The sequence below is a fragment of the Pavona decussata genome, unplaced genomic scaffold, assembly GCF_977016875.1.
Source record: "Pavona decussata unplaced genomic scaffold, jaPavDecu1.1 SCAFFOLD_38, whole genome shotgun sequence".
NCBI classification, from domain to species: domain Eukaryota; kingdom Metazoa; phylum Cnidaria; class Anthozoa; order Scleractinia; family Agariciidae; genus Pavona; species Pavona decussata.
This window is the reverse complement of record NW_028145460.1, coordinates 3,854,496-3,875,642: the sequence shown is the minus strand read 5'-3', so window position 1 is coordinate 3,875,642 and position 21,147 is coordinate 3,854,496. Positions and strand designations below refer to the sequence as shown.

The 21,147-nt window shown below is 38.5% G+C and overlaps 1 protein-coding gene across 2 annotated transcripts; it reads right to left on the bottom strand.

The window, feature by feature from the left end:
- Positions 1–1,774: 1,774 nt before the first annotated feature.
- LOC146483684 (lactadherin-like) lies at positions 1,775–17,256 on the bottom strand. Of its 2 annotated transcripts, none has more exons than XM_085105551.1 (15): positions 17,202–17,256; positions 16,024–16,064; positions 14,346–14,410; positions 13,418–13,592; positions 12,688–12,904; positions 12,195–12,302; positions 10,410–10,609; positions 9,148–9,301; positions 7,370–7,545; positions 6,615–6,764; positions 5,491–5,662; positions 4,579–4,660; positions 3,886–3,932; positions 3,024–3,278; positions 1,775–2,402 (listed from the first exon to the last, which is right to left on the bottom strand). In XM_085105551.1, exons 4-15 carry the CDS (start codon positions 13,511–13,513, stop codon positions 2,320–2,322), a joined length of 1,740 nt encoding a protein of 579 aa, XP_084961677.1. In that variant the 5' UTR covers positions 13,514–13,592; positions 14,346–14,410; positions 16,024–16,064; positions 17,202–17,256; the 3' UTR covers positions 1,775–2,319. The 2 variants fall into 2 exon arrangements, with proteins under 2 accessions (XP_084961677.1, XP_084961676.1); XM_085105550.1 differs by lacking the exon at positions 17,202–17,256 and adding an exon at positions 16,824–17,047.
- Positions 17,257–21,147: the final 3,891 nt, after the last annotated feature.

Sequence of the window (21,147 nt, the reverse complement as noted above, 5' to 3'; positions counted from 1 at the left end):
CTAACAATAGAAGATCTAAATGAGCATTCATAACAACGTTGAAGCTACAATCTGATTTCCTAACATATGTGCACTAATCAATATAACTACTATAAAGTAAAATTTCCAGAACAGCTATTTAATTGTTTTGTCGATTTCCTAACATCAGTACTATTTAGCCAACAACGAGCCGTTTATTTGCGAATGCTAATTGGTTTCGAAAAGTCACCCCAAAATAGACTGAAAATTTGCTGATATTCTCACCTAAGTTTGCTTTACCACCGGTTTGACCATAGTCAATAAAAGGCAATGATTATGAAGCCTGGCAAACGTCTTTGTTATATGTTTTGGTTAGCGTCTTTGGCCATGACCGTGTACAAAACACAATAGATTTTGTTATGTGTTGGAGCAACTGAACAATGGAAGGTCCCTGTTAAGACATTTAACGGAAGTGGGGAAGATAAAACAAAGAATTGTGTACGGTCGCGTTCCTTCCAACATAAATTGCGGCACCGTTGTTGTCATATGGCAAGGTTTCAAAACCACTTCCTCAAATAAAACTACTTAAAGTCAAGTCAAAATTGAGTCCGCGCGGCTTACTGGTACCCAGTTCAAAAATGAGGCGCATTTCACGACGTACGTGTTGTAGGTTCCAACCGCAGAGCCACATTTCACGGACTTGCGCGTCATGGAGAGAGTGTTCACCTGAATTATAACGACCTGCGACAGGAAAGCCTGGCAGGGGTTTCCCAATACTGCGGAGGTGTTTGCCAAATCGTTGCCTTGGGGTGCATGCCACTCCCTCCCACCATCCCAGCTCGGCGGTCGCTATCAATAAACAGCACCAATGGAAAGCCGTTGCAAGATGTCGTTGATGTGAATGGTCACACTTTTCATCTACAGACTAAAACGCTCAGTCCGCTTTGTACAGCAGATAATTCATGTCCTTTGGGAAATTACTGCTCAAAATCTGTTATTTGAATGGTAGCACGTGAGGATATGAGAGCCGACTACATAGAAGGCTGGTTTCCATATGATCGCGGATCGCAGATCGCAGATCGCAGACCTTATTATGATCTGCGATCCGCGATCATATGGAAACCAGCCTTTAGATAGAACATGGTTCTATCTTCTGCGATCGTCTGCGATCACGATTGCAGGATTGCAAACGATCGCAGACCTTATTGCGATCTGCGATCTGCGATTTGCGATCCGCGATCATATGGAAACCAGCCTAGAAAGAGGTTTGGAGTCAAAAGTATTCCAGCGGGTGTAAGAAAAAATATCTAGAAAACGAAGATATACTGACTCAATTCTGAGTGAAGTGATACCAAAGATTAAAATTAATTACAGAGTAACGTCCATGTAATCTTGTGATATTGTCTGTGTTCGAAAACTTTAGAGCCAAGACCAATTTTTTAGGTCCATTAAAGCGGGCTCGTTATCTTCGAAGCATGGAAAAAAGTTTGTTGCGGATGGCGTAGCTTGAATCGAAGCGATTAAGTGTAAAAATGCAACCTAAAACGGTTGGTTAGCGCATCAGCGGACGGCGGTAAAATAAGCGAAGAAAAAAGTTTGCCGTAGAGTAAAAGAGTCGCTCTCTCAATTTTTTCTTACTCTTTCTACTTTTTTTTTCTTCACGAGTTATGTTGTTATTGTTCTCCATTAATCTGAGCACTTGGAATAGGCTATACATACAAAGATTTTCCTTTCTAGGCGTAAACGTTTCGTTTCTCCACTGCTTGAAAACGGGTATTATAGGTCGTGTTTTAAAACATACAGCATTACAGGCTGGTAAAACAACAACAAAAAACAGACATTTATTTTGCAACACTTGCATAAATTACAATGTACTTAGCTGGGGGGAAAAAAAGAACTTCTCGGAATAGCTACAAAACTAAACGAGTTTATTAGTTCAAAAGTTATTCAAGCACTTTATCACTTCAGATACCGGCGTTTGACTATTGTACTAAAATGGACAACAAAAAACTCGCAGTTCAATGGCCCTTTGTTATACTTTCTCGGATGTTTAAAAGCCGATTAACCCCAGTCCAAAATAAACGTTGATAAGGCCTCATTTTGTCGTGTTATGGCGATTTCCGTTGTGAATTTTACGTTAAAATAGTCATAACATCAATTTAGGAAAAACTGGACAAGTGCGCAAAAAAGGAGGTGGTAAAAATTTATTGCAGATACCGTGAGCAAAACTGAACTGGAGAAATTATCATTTAAACCTTAGGGAACAGAATCTCTTTGCTTAATGTAATGCTTTCCTTCTAAACTACAATAAAATAATATAAAATTCAGCATGTTGTCTGTTCAGCGTATACAAGTGACACTTCAGTTTCCACAGCATTTCCAAGAAGCCACCATACTCCAGTTTCTCTGACCAGCGGTCATCATGTGGATTCCAGACCCAGACACTGAAATTCGGAAACATAATACCACCTGACATTAATAATACGGTTCGGATTGCGATCGGTTGGTGACATGGTTACATGAAGGGTTTTTACTCATTCTGGTAAGGGCTTGACTTAATTAGTTTCCATGGCGACTGTTCATCTTCTTCAGGGTTGTTCCAAAATTTTTTTTTTTTTATGCTCCGTGTGCGTCTGCGCGTCGTAATTGTTCACAAGATCGAGAGGTAAAGTCTTCATCTCGTTCATCGCGTTGCTGTCATAACAACTCTGAAAAAGATGTACAGATGCCATCGAAAATGCAGTCGACCAGTTTCGTTGATCAGATAAGAACCATTCAAGTAACAAACACCAAATAATTAACTTACGAATAAAAGGCCTTCACAGTCAGAAATAAGCTAAGCAACTTACGCAGGCGGAAAAATGTCTCACTAAAAGACAATTAGGCTGAACGTGATTTGTAAGCGGAATTGGCTTTGTTTTCCGTTGAGAGAGCCCACGCGATACATCTGACGTCATTTTTATTGTCTGTACTCTTATAGACAATAGCTACGAGCCAATCAGCGCGTGAGGAATATTTAACAGTTATCGTAAAATTCTTTATAATAGAAAAATAAATACACATACCTGCCCACTTTACTCCGCTCAAGGTAGTTGCTGACCAAAATGACTCCGGCTTGACCGATACCATATTCTCTGGGATTCCGGTGCTCATTATAAGATGAGTGTGGATTTTCGCGTCATAAAAGAGCGCAGAGGAAATGATCTTCCAGGTCCCACCATGGTCGGTGCTCCGATGAAAGTTCATTTGACGGTCCAATCCAAAAAGCATCCTGTTTTTAGGGTCCAAAGCAATGATGCCAATGATGTAGGCCTCGATAGCTAGAAGCGGTGGGATTCATGTTACTGGTTAATTTGCTGGTCTTCAAATTGTTAGTCTCCAACGCAGCCGTTTTTAGGCTCGTTGCGTGACGAGCCTAAAAGCGGCTGCGTAGGAGACTATCAAATTGTGAGAATCTCAACTAACTTCCGTTTGGTTTATCGACAGGGGTGACAACTAAAGGCAAATTGGCCACCGTAAAGGGATTCGAGCATTAGCCCTTCCGGTCAGAGCGAATCAAGGAATTGTGGGGTGTTTGTGTTTATGTAGTCAGCAGTGGAGTTACGCCTTTGGTGGGAGTATGGTAACACGGAAGACAAGAATGAATGAGAGTGGAATTAGTCGAATGAATTAACAGGGTTCGTTGATTCGTGGGGATTAAGAGTGCCGATTTGGAAGATGAATTTTTGTTCTAAAGTTCTGCGGGTTTCGGTGTTACCATCATAAGGAGAAATTCCGCAGACTCCCATGTGATTGTAAGAGCAGACTGAAGTGTTGACCGACTGGTTTAAATGCATCCTTGTCAACTAAACCTACCCTAAAAATCAACAAAATCGAAATAAAACTCAAACGGTAGAAGAAATCAAAAGCATAATTATTTTTTTTCACCTCTCCACTCCTGACCATCGTCTGATGAAAAGCAACTGTTTTCGAAACTAATAAGACAAGAAAATAGATTAGTGTGCCGGGACTGGAAAGTTTAAAGATTTAATAGACCTTATCACGGTTTTGAAAGCCATCTTGATGGGTAGGTAAACACGTCTGGAAATAACAGTGTTTGTATGGAAATCCGACGTCAAATAATTTTCATAAAACATCCATTCTGAAAAATTCATGAATTGGAAACTTTAGGCACTAGGCAAAGAATTTTAACAGAAAATAACTGAGGAATGTAGCTGTGCTAGAAAGCATCTAATTACGTTTTGACATTTCTATACATTTGTCTGTAAATCGTTTCCAGCGAACCACCCGTGAACTGCTATTAAAAATAGTTCGCGGGAAAAATACAGGGAAATGTAAGGAAAGTTCAAAACACGACTGGACAATTTCTGGCACAGCTACATCCCTCCAATTTTTTTCTTAAAATCCTTTACCTAGTGCCAATCAAGATTTTTTAAAGATTCAATCAATCAAGATTCAAGTTAATTATGCTCAATTTGAAATTGTTTCTTTGTGAAGTTTAATGCTCGGCCCCACTGGCACTTGTGCCATCATGATTATAGGCTGAGACAAAGGACCGTTTAAGTAAAGCCTTAAAACTACTGCAATAAATAAACCGTCAATTGTGCGTTTTTTTTTTACCTTTGTTCAGCGTACATACAGACATACAGCCACCCCGAGTCTGGATCCAAGAGCACGGCTCTTCGCGAGTACTCTGGGACACCTGTCAATCAAATAAAAGTGATTGACATTGTCACGAGTTCATGGTTAATGTTCTGATCTGTGGTTTTATGATGTGTTCGTAGCGGCATGACCAAAGCGGCTTCCTCCGCCATGGGCCCAGCTGTTCAAAGAACGAATGTTATTCATGCGGTTGATAAATCCTTATAACTTATTTTCGTCCATGTCTAACCAATAAAAGCCTTCATTTGATCACTCTTTAAGGATTTAACTCCGTCGCTGAGTAGATGTATGAAGAATCCGAGTGAAATTCAAATCACCTTCTTTTTAAGTTAGCTTTTAGCCTTTACGGCCTAAATTACTTTTTTATTGTAAAATTTAGTTTATGTACATATTTAGTATATTCTAATATCGTAATGCCTTTTGATCATTGCATTTTAAAAAGCGCAATATAAATTAATAAGTTATTATTATTATTATTATTATTATTATTATTATTATTATTATTATTATTATTATTATTATTATTATTATTGTTATTACATTGAGCTTTTCTAATATTCTGTGTTTGAGCAACATATTACGAAGTATGGCTGTGTTAGTCACCTCTTCCCCTCCCCTATCTGCCGGTTGCTCACCAACGAATTATTTTGTTGTCATCAATTTAGTGATTATCCTCGAAGACCCAGGGGCAGTAAACGTTCGCCCACGAAAATCCCTTCAACTCGACTAACTGCCCCTGGGTCTCCGATGATGACGAGTACGTATATTGAGTTCACCATGACCGTATTTGGGCAGTGTTGCAATGTGACGAACAATAAAACTCGATATAAGCACGCTAAAAAGGAACCAATTCTTTAAAAAAAACCTTACCACCGTAGGGAGGCAACGGTTCCGCCATACAGCCGTACAGCTCAGCTCGCATCACTCTAAGTGATGAAGCGGAAGTTGGAATGAATCGTACGAAACGAGCCGTGACAGACTCAAGTAACCTAACAACGACCGAATATTTGGCTTCATGTGTATCCTTGGGACCATTTAGCTCCTGAAATAAACAAAATGTTAAAAATAAGGTAAAATCGCATTTCGAGCCTAAGTGGCCCACACGGCCGGTGCTTGACCCGGTTTCTGTAGCGTGATGCACCTCGGAACACCTCAGAATTCCTCGGAACGCCTCGGAACACCTCGGAACACCTTCGTTGAGGATGGGCACCCATTTGAAACAGAGCATTGAATATGTCATTTTTTTGTGATATGTATGGTGATGAAGGTTAAGATTGTGTCTCAAATATGACATCTCTAATAAAAATCTTCGGTCATGTTTTCGGAAACGGTTTTTCCCGCCCTTCGTCGTAATTTAGCTGTTTCTAAAGTGTTCATAACGCTTTTCTATCGCTTTTCACTCTACGAGGATGTTATAGCTATAAAGTGAGATTATACATTTGCCAGTTTGCCAATTGTAACGTTGAATTTGTTTACCCGTGCATACTTATTAAATTTAATCACATGGGTTAAAAAGGGATATTAATCATGTCTTCACTCTGTTTTCTATACCATTTTCGTTGATTGTTTTCCCTCGGGCTTTCGCAGAGTTTAACAGTCCATAAAATGTATGAAAAGAATAAACTAAAAACTGCTGGTACATACTTTCTCGCTGAAATGCTTCCGTTAGATTCTCAAGAGTATAATTAGTGAAAAGGGGTGTGTTCAATTGACCTCTTCCTGAATTCGAATAGGAAAACTGGAGTACAAGATGGCTTTTAAATTATCATGTGTTATAGCGAAAGTTTGCAGAAATGTCTTCCCAAATTTACTCAAAAAAAAAATCTAACAGCTTATTCCGCTTATTCTTATTCTGGATTCAAATTTCCATGAAATGATTTGACATTTAACTAATTCAGATTTTTCCCATAAAGCATTTTATTTTGCGGCATGTTTGCCCTATTATGTCCAAACGATGATAGCAGATTTGACCGGAAGAAAAAACCTCTATTTACCTTGGTCCTTCCATATTCACTGTACTCCCGCCAAACGATGCTGTCGTTGCTGTATTTAAATTTAAAACTCTTCACGTAAAACGGGAAATTGCTTTCAGCGGAACCCTGAGTGGCTACTCTGGTCACCTTTCGCAACGAACCAAAATCAACCTGAAAAGAGTGACCAACATCAGTTTTGTGCAACCCCTCCCTCCACACCTCTCAAATCTCTCCTGTGAATTGCTAAGGAATCTTTTATTTGAGAATTACGTATTATTCAGTGAGTGACACAGGCATGCTCGGAAAAAAAAAAGTTGAGTGCTCCTCAGGGGATGACACGTGTGGCATATGCGCAGTGGAATAAATGTGATGGTATATTTTAAGCCTGGTGAATAAATGAGAATCGTGTATTATTTAGTAAGTGACACAGGCATACTCGGAAAAAGGAAATCTGCGAGTGCTCCTATGAGGAGTCGAACCTATGACCTTCCGATTACTAGTTCGGATGCTCTACCACTGAACTACAGGAGACTCGTGGGAGCTAAGGTTGTTAACCTAGGTTCATGGGACAGACATCCATGATCCTACATATCATACTGCTAGGATATGAATGCCAACGTGCGGCATATGCGTAATGGAATAAATGCGATCTATTATTTTTTTATCTATTTATTTATTCGCAGGAGACGTTACGTTCAGTTCAACAGACTGGGCTGATTTAAATGGAATCCCGAGTAAATCGTTTCATCGTTTCCCTACAAAGTTTGCCATTTTACCTGCAGATAATCCATTTTCCCCAACGCAGCCTGCCAGCCATTAGGGAAGGTTCCTGGTATTTTGTTAAGGCGGATATACACGGGATTTGAGGGAGTCCTAGATGTATCCACGCTGTGACTGAGAGCTTCATCTGGTATGTATCCAGACTCTAGACCAAGCGGATAGATGCAGTTCACTAAGACAGACACAAATGATTATAGTTGATTATATCACTAAGAGAAATCCATTTCTTACTCATTTCCGTGTCGGGGGGGGGGGGGGAGTTAAGTTAGTATACAATTTTGCCTGCATGATTGAAATTTGCTTTGCAGACTTTTTTTATTGCCTAAATCTATGGGTATAATTTTAGATCTAGTTTTTTTCTGTACATGTCAAGATCTTCTGTCGCATGCTATATAACTCAATGCTACTTCCATTCTTTAATTATTATAATTTGGTTTGGGGATCAAGCTATAAAACAAATCTCCGAAGAATCGTAATTTTGTAAGAACACGTAATTAGAATGGTGAACAAGTCCAATTATGATGCTCATACAGGACCTATTTTTAAGAAACTCGATTTGCTTAAATTTCACAACATTCATTTGGTACAACTAGCTCAGTTCATGTTCTCGTTCAAGAACCCTATTCTCCCTCGAAAATTTCAAAACAAATTCGTGAGGAACAACCAAATCCACGGCTACATCAGGAGCGCAAATTCTCTTCGTCTAACATTATGTAGAACAAATATCCATTAATTAGTGTCGTTTTTTATCAAGATCCACAGTTTTTCAACTTTCTTACTTCCGAGATTACTAACTCTTTATCTGTTGCATCCTTCAGAAAAAAAACGTAAAAAATCCATTATCAACAATTACTGATTCTATATTTATAGATTGCAAATGTTCTCGTCAACACGTTTGCTACATCTGTTTGTCTAAATTTATTTATCCTGTCTTTTCTTGTGAGGGAACCTAAGCTTACAAGCCTTAATGGTTTTTGTTAAGTTTCCTAACCATTTATTTGTTATTATGTAATTAATTTTTGTAAAAATTTCCTCGTGATGGCAAGTAAAGTATTATATTATTGTATTGTATTGTATTGTACTGTACTGTACTGTTTTACAGAGAGTTTTACGGCTTCTCCGAAGTTAGATTAAGAAAATGTGACCTGCCCGGCTGTCAAGACTTGCGTGTATTTGATAGACTTGCATTCATCTAATTCACGTGATTTATTTATTTACTTATTTATTTATTTATTTATTTATTTATTTATTTATTTATTTATTTTTTATTTATTTATTAATCCATTCATTTTTTTTATGGGTCCCAGTTCTCGTAGGCAAGCTAGGACTTCAGTCAGACTGTTATTCTGTTTCTGTTTAATTGTTTTTCTTTGGTTTTGTTTTGTTTTTGTTTTTTTTGTTTATTTGTTGTCAGTGATTTTTGTACGGATCCATTGAAATAGCTTTTTTGAAACTTCCATTTGCCAACCCGTTTGAATTTCTTTCAAGGAAAGTTTTTAAGAATTAATTGCGGTTTGCCTAAATTGTGAAAATTATAGGCAACCCAAGTCTTTTTTCGCCTAGGAGCCGATACATTTCAACTTTGAGTTCTCGTATTACCGTCTACGAAACAACTACAAAACAACAGTTTCAGATTGTCATTGTGATCGCGAGGTTGTGTCTTGAACGCGACAATGTTCTTGACTCTCCAATCTCAGCGTTTGCGCCGATGTGGGATCTTGCGTGTTCTCGCGAGTGATTTACCCAATCTCGGTTCAATTATTTGTAAACATACCAGGTGAGCGTTCAATTGTACAGCCGTAAACCTCAAAGCGCATACAAATCAGTTTCTTCCAGTCCAGCGGTCTCACGCGGAGACTGTTAGCCTCGATTTCGTTACTCAGTTGGTGGGAAACTGGAGTGGATTTGTCCGAGTTCCCAACAAATTCCTAAAATGAAAAACAAGAAAGACTTAAGGCGCGTTCTTTTGGGATTATTCCGCAATAGGAACACTCGGAATAGACGGTATTTGTGTTCTTTTAGGAGCTATTCCGTTTTCGGAATGAACGGAATACCATTCTGTTCATTCTGTTTCCTATATGAACGGTTTACTCGGAATACACAGAGTGCGCGTTCTTTTGGGAAATTTTTGGCTGGAAATCCTTCGCGGCCGCTCGCGCACGCAGACATCTCCGCCCGGTATTCCGTTTCCAGATTTTAGGAGCGTTCTTTTCGAAACTGAAATTCCGTGTATTGTTATTTCTATACCGGAATAAGAACAGCTAGAATAGCACCAAAAGAATGCATCCTTAAATTGCTGTGAGTAAAGAGCAGAGAAAAAGCAAGCCTTATATGATAAGCTAAAAGGTTTTTCTATAGGCTGTCTTAGCAACCATATCCTACCATTGTAAAATTGCAGGCACGTATGATAAAGTGGTCTTTTACTTTACGTAGACCAATTCATAAAATAACATGATACTGTTAGGAATTCCACCCTGTCACTGACCCAATCATATTGCTAGAAGCAGACATTCAGAAACTGTTGTTTGATTTGAACTGCTCGTAGTTGTAGATGACTTTAGGGATCAATGAGCTGTAGTGGTCAGGGGTACTTACCATTTACGCAAACTACCCGGATGGAAATTTTCGGCATAAATACGAAATGATTTAGCTTGTCTTAACAGAAGATGGATAACATGAAAAATGTATGAACATCAGCTGTAAATCCCAAAAGGAGTAATAAAAATACACCACTTTGATAAGAAGCCCATAATTTCAGAAGTAATCCAAATGGAGTGATGCGTACCATTTGATTTTCCAGCTGGAATTTCCGGGTTTTCCATGAAAATGGTAAGCATGCACGCCAGGTTTCTGATTAAGTTTGTCCACTTTAGTCGTGATGATGATGACCAAGGGGCTGCAAGTTCTAAACCCGCCCTTTCCCTGCCATAAATTTATTTGTTCTCGGTTGTTATTTAACCCTTTTAATGCATATAGTCTAAAGAACAAAGCGGTATGAATATTAGCCCGTGATCGTAAATAGAGCATCTGACTGACCTTTGTAAAGCCATGTTCTGTGTAGTTGTGCCATGTCACTTCATCATTGCTGAACTGTAGGTTGTATCTCTTAACCCAATGCTCCTTCTGACTCCTTCCGTACGTCACGATGCGCGTCACGCGTGTTTTCCTCGTAAAATCCAACTGAATGTACTGTTGCGTGTTTGTGATGAACGCGCACCAAGCATCGTGCCCGTCACCTTTTAAGGTTATAGGAAAATAAACCAACTGAGACTTTCTTTCAGTTCATTTATTACTTCCTTCATCCATTCGTTCGTTCGTTCGTTCGTTCGGTTCATACATACATACATACATACATACATTCCTTTCTTCCTTTATTCATTCATTCATTCATTCATTCATTCATTCATACATTCCTTTCTTCCTTTATTTATTCATTCATTCATTCATTCATTCATTCATTCATTCATTCATTCATTCATTCATTCATGCATGCATGCATGCATGCATGCATTCATTCATTCATTCATTCATTCATTCATTCATTCATTCATTCATTCATTCATTCATTCATTCATTCATTCATTCATTCCTTTCTTCCTTCCTTCCTTCCTTCCTTCCTTCCTTCATTCATTCATTCATTCGTTCTTTCTTTCCTTCGTTCCTTCCTTCCTTCCTTCCTTCCCTCCCCTTCCCCCAATCATTCGTTCGTTTAGTTATCATTCTTCACTCTTTCATTTATTTATTTATTCATTTAATTATTTGTTTATTTATTTTACTTTAACACTTTTCCTCAAGGTTATACCTTCCGGGAAGGTGCAGTCTTTATTTCACGCCTTACATTAATTCAAACCAGTAGGCTCCTTTCAGCATGTCTCGAGCGGAGAATAAACATGTTTCAAAACACAACAAACTTAATTAATAACACTGTTCGAGAAGGTACAAGTTTCGAAATTTTTAAACAGGAATCTAGTCCGAAAATTGAACATATCCAGTACGAAAAATTCATTAGTAATGATCGTAGAAAAGACGCATTTTATTGGCCATTTGATTTCGCTCTTGTGGCCAACTGACAACCATGGCACCACGGTTGATTTTATCCGGAGGTCTTGGGTACGTTCGGTTCCCACCGAGGATAAGAATATTTTTCTTTGTCTCCTTTAATTTCTTGGCTAGCGCCCAGTTGGAAATGCGCGGACTCACTTCAGCACTTCAACTTTCGCTGCAGAGTTAAAATACTCTGATTTTCCACAAGTGAGGATAGCCTGGCTTGGTCAAACTACATTACTTGCAAAAATATTCGGACGTTTTATTTCGGACGTTTAATTTTCGGACACTTTTTCCCTCATTTCGGACAATTTTCGGACAAAAATTTCGGACACTGCGCTGAAACATGCCTAAAGTAAATTTACCACTAAAAAACATGAATTAGACAAATAAAAAATCTGTGAAAATGATGGTTTCGCTGTACCTTCAAGGATATACAGCCGGATACACCAACGAGAAAATAACACAAACTCAATCAAGCTTATGCCTCAAGCAGTGTCTCAAATATTTTCCTTTCCAGTCATGAAAAGAACGACTGAGCAAAGTCGTCTAATCCAAATTGTAGCCATATCATTTATATTGGCTTTGAATATGTGATGCCGTCGCCCAGAAAGTACTTTTAAAGTTTTATATTATACTGTAAAAATTTCGGACACTTAAAATTTCGGACGGTTTTATTTTCGGACACTATTTTTGTTCGAAATTAAAATCGTCCGAAATTTTTTTGCAAGTAATGTACCTCTAGAGTTAGATCACGTGATTCCCGGCCCTGCTTACCTGGCTTGTACCTAGCCTGATTAGGCTGCGTTTCGGAATATGCAGAAGAGGCTGTTAGCTGGTAGTCTTTGATTTCACCAGATGCCATTCCAAGAGCGTCAGAGCATCCTAGAAAAAAAATATGCACAGGTTAAGTGAGAGTACAAAGCCGATTTAGCCCTTTCACTCCCATGATCTGAATGTTAATTCTCCTAACTGAAAGCCATACATTTCTTTTTAAAGTTAGTTCAGAGAATTTGATGTTCTATCAAACGTTGTCACCAAATTGATGATTTTCTTTATTCTCATCACCTGTCTGGTTGACAATGTATTTATAATGCAAAGAGAAATTACATATTGATCATTCCTGAGAGTGAAATGGTTAATACGACAACAGCTATTAAAGTACTTGACGTCTAATTCATTAAGGACCATTAATTGTTCTGCAGTGCCTACCCAATTTGCCTCTATAAAGCTGACAAAATACACCGTACGGAAAGAATTCAAATCCTACCAGGAATCTCAATCTCAATGGCAACTGTCTGTAGGGGAGGTGACAAGGGAGGGCTTTTTGTCGTCACGTGACCCTGTGAATCCTCGCGGTATTCCTTGTAGTACAGCAGTTGGACTGGTGTTACTATATGGTGCCTGCCGGTCTTCAAGGAGTATTCACTGTCGAATATCACACTGAAGTTAAAGTGCGCTTCTTTCATCCACGAAATCCAGTCAATCTGAAACAGAGGTAATTCTAGTTACAATCACAATTACGGCATACGTGAATTCTCGAATCCAATGGCTACTAACAACCTGGATTTGCATTGACAATTTATTTCACAGGAGTATAATTTAGGGCCATTTCCGAGTTCTTTTGAACCTCATTACAAACGCGAGGCTAAGTAAAAAGCTTACCACGTGAAAATTAGCTTTGGATGAAAACTAATTTTGTTATCAATATGTTGAAAATTCAAGCAGTAGGCCATTTACGAGTTGCTGTAAACCTCATTATGAAAGCGAGGCTAAGTGCAAAGTTTTTATATTGAAAATGAGTTTTCATTCATATGAAGACAAAACTAATTTTCATATGGAAAGCTTTGCACTTAGCCTCGCTTTCATAAAGAGGTTCACAGCAACTCGGAAATGGCCTATTATCCTACTCAATCGCCCTACGGCCTCGTCGGCTAAGTATCAAGCGATATTCACCGTAGTTTGCGGGACAACTGTGAAAATATACGTCATTCACTTGCCTTGAATGTCACGCTATCCCCTTTCTGTTCCACTCGATAAGCTCCCGCGAGCGAAGATGACGTGGCTTTATTGAACTTCACAAAGGGTGTCAGCATCCAGGTCACGTGAACACCAAGTGCGTCACCCAAGGAATCAGGGTGGTGTTTCACGGTGAATCCATACTCATACTCAGATCTGAAGAAAACAATTTGAACAATTTCCCGAACAGCGGCTAGTAATTGAGTCTACAGTAGTGGCATGGGGTGAGCAGTGCGGTGAGAACTGCGATGTGAGTGAATAACAAAGATGACGAGGGAAAAAACGAGAAGCGACTGGGCCGTTCACATGGCAGTTTTCCTCTCGCGCCTTCCCACTATCTGAAAGCCTGGAACAGGCTAACATCCGGGACTTCCTAACACAGGAAATGGAAAGTCATGTGACCAAGCGAGGTGAGTTCTTAGCTATTTCGAGCGACTGTTATGAGCAACAGAGATTTATCTGGGTCTCGGTATCTTTTTGTACTCGTTTCTCCGTGCGTCTTCGAAATGTAATCGTTTCAAGCGCGTCGACGAAGTCTCTGGTTTCAATTTAAGTTAATAATGGTTTTAAAAATGCGTTTGAAATTGGAAATGTAAATCTAGACTCCAATTTCCGACGCGCTTGAAATGACTAGCACCCAAATAGACATTATCCACAAATTTCCGCCTTATAAGGAACGGCGATCACCCCCGTCATTTGTCAGTATGAGGTTCCCTACCCCCGAGGGAAATGAGGTACAACCAAGTAATCACCATCTTTATACTGTGAAGATTCTAAGATACATGCTCGCCGCTCTGTCTGACACCGGAACTGCTGCTTAGAACTGAATGCCTCAGTCTTTAACCGTCTCTCTTTATGGTTAAGAGAGAAAGTACGTGACCTAGAATTTTCCCATCGAGCTTGGCTTACCCGTGTGTTATACCAAGACTGCTGTTGAGGAAATGAGTAACTGTAATCTGTAGTCGAGGATTGTCCTAAAACAAAAAAATTGATAGCGTTAACTTTCTCCAGGATCCCTTTCTCAAAACTCCTGGAGTGTTTTCGGGCCAGAAAGGCATAATTTTGCAACTCCGCCGTTTTCTATCGATTGGTAGTATTTTGTGGTTCATACTAGCTGAATGCGTTACATAGTCTTGTAAAGTTTTCAACGATTCCCTCTTTCAAAAGTAGTCAGAAAAAACGATTTTGTTGTAATGAACGTTAGGTTCGCAAATTAATAGTTTTTCGGCCGTGAAATGTTTTCGGCAGTTTTGAGAAGCGCAAGCCTTGATTTAGAAAATGGGGAATTTAAAAATACAGTAAGTTATTCTCTAAAGGAAATAGAAAATAATTTGAGGTGCCATGAGTCTTGAGAATGCATAGAAACGCATGACTAGGCCTCGTGATTCTAAAACAAAAATCCAACTTTCCCAATTTTTACTCTTGTGCCTATATGACAGTTAATCATATAACTATAACAAAAATTAAAAAAAAATTGTCGAACCTGATCTGCAGCCATGATTTGAGGTTAACAAAACAGTATACACGTCATGTATCAGTTACTGAACCGTACCTGTCACCCAGTAGACCTGCGCCTTTCAAAAGCTCTATTTTCACTGGACCCTGATAACCTGCAGCTGCATTATTTTTTAGGATTGGTAGCATTATTCTGTTGTTCGTTATTTTAACTTGTCCTGTCGACCAACCATGTAAGACTTAGTTTGCAAATGGTACAGGTCGCTCATTGTCACTACGCGCACTTCAACAAAAGAGTTGCAATTGAATATGGATGAGTTTTTTTATGTATCTCACAGGTCAAACTGTTGTGAGTTTCGTTTTTCTCCCGCTTTTAGCTCAAATTTTGTTATAGTTTGATTAATTGGTGACAGAACTTCAATGTATAGGAGATGAGCTCAAAAGTTTTAACTGTGGCCTCTCACCAAAACTCAAGTGTTCGACTGAGTTTTGGTGTGTCTGGAGCTTTTTAATAATGTACGAGGACATGTGGTTTTGCAGAAACGTCTTCCTTCTATAGGATTTAATCACAATATATAATTATTCAGCTTTCATAAAATATAAGGTTTTGTAGTGGTTTTGATAAAACCAACGAACTCTAGAACAGACGGCCCACAGTCTGTCCGCAAACTGGGCGATGCTCATATAGAAATTTCTTAAACAGATCGGTGCGTGCTTCTCAATAAAACTGCCGAAATTCATCTGGACTTGAAAAATTAACACTATTTCATATGCATTCGCATGTTCAGCAACGAATATTCAATTGATGTTTAGGTCAATTCTTGTATCTTAATGCCCATAACTTATGGGGAACTGCAATCATTGTGGAGTCTTGGACCTGAAATAACCGTATATTGAACGGATTAAGGCGCACCGCCCGGGTAGACAGACTAGAGCAGATTGCTATTTAAATTCTGACGCGTGAATTCAAAGAAAATGTTACAGTCCTGGTATCTTCTCATCGTTCAGTAAATATGTACTTAAATCTTTTGTTCTTGAGAAAATTAAAGAGTGGTTTGAGTGGTTAATCACAAAAATATCTTAATCAAGTTCAATCGTTCAATTTATACTTTACTGATATACGTCAACTTACATTGCTCGACCTTCGTTTAATTTGATGTTCTTCGCACAAAGCTGGAAAGATAAAAAGAAAACATCTATTACGAAATCCTGGTGTTTTAAGTCAGTTTGCATGTAAAGAAATTGTATGCTGCTCTAAAAACATACAAAAGATGTCTTCTCTGCAATTTCAAAAGTGGTTTCTAAAGCCGATGTTACTCTAGGCTGACAGGCAATTAGAAGGCTTAAGCAACGACGATGGCGACGGCAACGACAACGCCGCAAAACAATAGGTTTAATGAGCAAAAACAATCGCTCTGCACGTGCGTTTTACATTTTGGTACTTTTCTTTGCCGTCCTCTGCAAAACAACAACATGAAATTACCACATTTAAGGTTTTATGAGAACGTGAATGCACGACGGTGAATTTTTCATTTCCTTTCTTAGCTTGTACGTCGCTCCTACCAATTTGGTTCCTGGATAGTTCGCCATTTTTGTAAAAGTTAAGCGAGTTGAAATAATCGCGAAGTGGCACAAATGAAGTAAAGATATATTTTCGGGTGACGTTTTCTTTGCCGTTGCCGTTGCCGTCGTGCAATTTCATTGCACCATTGCAAATCAGACTTTACACGACATGTTGTGAAGTGTAACACGCCCTGGCGAGAACACCTCTCGAACATCTTAAGAACTATTCAGGCCCAAATTGATAAAAAAAAAAAATAAGTCAGAACGTTTATCCTAAGCCCCAAAATTAGACATTTTGACAAAAAAGAGTGTCTTCTACTTAAATGTTCTCTTTGGGAGCCCCTGTTTCTCTCCTAATTATTCAGTTACCTGATTGAAAAAGTTGCGAAAGGAGAATAGCCGTGAAGAGTGTTTTCAGCTCCATCACAAGAAGTGCTTCCCGTCTGGCTTCAAGCTATAACTAGACAGGGAACTGAGTAGCAACTCAACCAGGGTCGAGCACCAAACAACGAGATAGGATTGTTCGTATTAAAGATAAGATTGTTTTCAGCAATAGCGTTAGGAACAATCAGTTTACATCGCTGCATTGTAATTAAAGCAGCATTAGAAATGAGCTGTTGAAAACATTTTAAAACACACCTAATATCTATTCATAACGAATAAAACGTTTAAGAAATCAAATTAGCATTAAATATTTAACAAGTCCACACGTACATTTGCGACAGATAAATTTATTTTGTATGATACCGCCTTTGATACGTTTAATTCTTTAATGCTGGAACCAGCAGTTATTTGAGGAAAATCAGTCAGACTTAGGAAATGTGGGGAAAAGCTTGAAAAAAATGAAAAAAATTATTAGATGAAACCACTTCAGCTAACACTTGTTTGGCCAAATCTCCAATTTGCAGTGTTAATCGTTTTCACTTCATTAACAGAATCTGTCGGACGTTCTTGTCGAAAGCACTCCCAGCGGTCCAGCCGGAACTACGAAATAAGAATCGACAGAAAAACAAATAAGTATGAAATCTAGTTATCAGCAGAAAAGACATCGTCATTGCACAGTAAAGCAGATGGTTTATCTGCAGCTTAATCGTAATCATAGATGAAAGAAAATTGTGTTCTTTAAGTCAAAACAAAATTACAAATCAAAACATTTTTTGTAATAAAATGATGAGCTTTCAGTATTTTCGGACAGATCACACGCACTGATTCAAATGCAAAGTAGCAGGCATTAACACCAGCTGAAAGTGATGCAAAAAGAAAGAAAATCATTTTTTTGTTATTCTTCGATTGCAGTAAAAAAAATGTGTGATTTAAGGTGGCCGAACACAGTTTTCGCGCGATTCTGTTAGTGGTGCTATTAAGCGCGCGCTAGGATTGCGGTAAGCAAATACTACCGATCCCTCGATTTTACACCAAATGGATCACAAAGGTAAGTTTTGTTCTTAAAATAACTCAGTTTCTCGTTTGTGAATCCTTCTTCATTTACCGCCGAACAAAGAAAGTGAGTTCACAATGAGCTAAGCCTTTTTGTATGCTTTCATCCTTGCTGAGAAAACCAAATTAAAAGCCACGCATGCGCATTTGAGCAAAAATTTGTGACTAAGGGTTGTTTTAATGCAAATGAACTGTTTTCTTAGGAACCACTCTTTAGAATTTCGCTAAATTTGACAAAACAGTAGTTTTCAAAAAGCGTAACTCGCCTACAAACCAAAAACAAAATCAGCAGAGGGTTACTTAACAAAACACTAAAGTGGAAAACCAACATTTACAGGAGATCTCTCTGTTAAAATAACATAAAAGCAGCATCATTATGTCAGTATTTTGTGAGTTTTTCTGGATACAAAAAATGGAAAAAATCTAACGAGTGCATTTTCTAAAAATTAAGGAAAACCATTACTTGTGAAAGGTTAATAGCTTGCTGCGTTGCCATGGCAACGGCACCTTGCTCAACAAGAAGTATCAAAATTTATTCCTTCTTAGTTAATCTTGCACCATGCTAATTTCGGGTTCGCAAAAGTACGTAGTTTTCAAATAATGTTTACTAACACCTTTATACTAGAAAACTGTGTTCGGCCACCTTAAAAGGAGAACTTTGACTGATTTCCTGGCGAGCCACAAGATCGCTACGGTAGACAGTTCGAGAGTTGATATTTCTGAATTCTTGTGCCTTTGTAAATTTTCTTCTACAAACACGAAACTTTTTCAGTGTATTAAAGAAAGAACCCCTTTTATTATTTTTGACTGCCGGTCATTTTTGGCAGAACAATTAGCATGACCGTTTTATGTTTGTACGCAGCTCTGTCACGAGCACGTTTCATGCTCAACAACGATAATATCCTTACTTCCGTGTGTGGGATATGAGAACTGAAAAACGCGTGCTCTCTTTCTTTGAAAGCCACACGAGTTTCTTTGACTGTACTTATTTTATGGACTATTTTCTTAAAGGGGTAAGAAAATTGTGTCCAAGTTTTTAATTGAAATAATTCACTTTGGTAAAAACCCTGGCAGATACATTGACACAATTTTCAATTTTAAAGATAAGAAAGCAAAGGAAATTCTCGCCTACGGGTCTTGAGGACCATTAACAGTTAATGAGATATGATATATTGGGACTCTGAGGCGTCATATTTAAAGAAATTAATTCAAAAACATTTGTCTGATACCATTGTTGTAGTATCCAATGACAAAAAGTGGCAGTAATTGATCGATTAAATTATAATTGAAGGGAAGTGCTGACAACCGTTGTGAGCCACCTTAAATTTATTTACTGGCAAGACGTTTCACACACTTCTTTGTAATCAATTGTGACTATTTTCGAATAACCTATTTCCAAATTGCTTTGAACCCTATCATGAAATTAAAGCGAGGATTCCTTCATAATTTATATTTCGAAATTTAGGTTTTATTCGTATGTAAACGACACATACTTTTACATGAAAGCTTTTTACGGAGCGTCGCTTTCATAATGAGGATCAAAGCAACTCGAAAATGGGCTTTTGGGCTGTTGATTAAATGCCGGTATTATGAATATTATTGGTGAAATCTAGTAACAGAAAACGGTTACCTTATTACGGTTTTGTATCTCCAATTTTTAACGCGTGTGGGGAAAGCCATTCTAGGAATTGTTCACAGTCGTCTTTTTTCATCTTCCTCCGACCACTCTTTGAAGGGTTCAAAGTTTGCAAGGGATGATAGTGATAGTGATGGTGTTGTAATGATGATGATGATGACGACGACGACGACGATGATGATGATGATGATGATGATGATGATGATGATGATGATGATGATGATGATGGAGATATATATGATTAAGGTGGCGACACTGACCATAAAAACGTAATGATGATGGTCATGGTGACGGGCATTGTCATGGTCGAGGCTGTCGTCATGGTGATGGTGTTGTAAAGCAGGAGTGATAATCATTATGGTGGTTAAGATTATGGTCGATGCAACGGTCGTCGACATTGTACTGACAATGGTAATGTGGTCATGGTGGTGGTGGTGATGATTACAGTTTTATTCATGGCCATGGTTTTGGTGATGGTGGTGGTTATGGTCATCAGATGGTGATATTCATTTTTTTATTTCTTTATCTATACACGGAAAATCTTCAGTATAATATAAAATCTACAGGAAAAAAGTATAACGACTGGTTAACATGATTGCCGTGTGGGCCCAAAGTAGAAAAGAGCTCTTTTGCCTTCTGTTTGAAAACCCCCAGAGAGTCGCACAGAATTCCATAGAATGGCACCACTATTGATGGTTTTGTATGTAACGTCATGGTGGCCATGTTGGTGGACAGGAACAATGAGATTTTTCTCGTCTGGGAGTTGCCTGCCATTTTTATGCAAACTCTGTGATCAATTTTTTGTTTTGTTTTGTGCACCAACATGGCGGCGATGCAAACTACCTATAGAGTGTGTGCACGGCGGCCATGTTGGAGGACTAAAACAATAGAAGATGTTTGCATACAAATAGAATATATTTCCCAAAGGAAAAACATTGTATTGTTTTGGTCCTCCAACATGGCTGTCGTGCACACACTCTATAGGAGAAACTGTGTTTCAGCTACTCCGTTCTAGTACTAGCCATGGTCAAGGTTTTGGTGTTGGTGATAGTAATGGTCATGTTCATCAGGTCGTGATGGCGGTGACGGTGACTGCAATGCATGGTGGAACCCACTTATGTCCAGAAATGCACCTAACCCTGATTGTGGGTACTTTATATAAGACAGACGTTTTTGTCGTTTTCATATGACTTCATGTTTAACAAAATTATTTGTGTTTTAGAAAGAATTTTGGGTAGAGGACACTTTGTGATGTCTCTCATACAGTTCATGCATGCATTATCGTGCATTTCTGGACATGGTGAATAGCACGGTCACGGTGATAATAGCGAGTTTTAAAAGAAGCTGATACGGCGACGGCAACGAGAACGTCAAAAAACAATAGGATTTAATGTGAAAAACGAAGACCCTGCACGTGCATTATAAATTTGGTACATTTCTTTGCCGTACTCGGCCAAAAAACGACATGAAATGACTAAATTCAACGTTTTATGGAGACCGTGAACACACGACGGTAAATTTTTCATTCTCTGTCTAAAACTTGAACGCGGTTCCCATTTGTTCTATTACTGGATAGTTCAGTCGGCAACATTGTACAATCGCGAAGTAGTGCAGGCAATG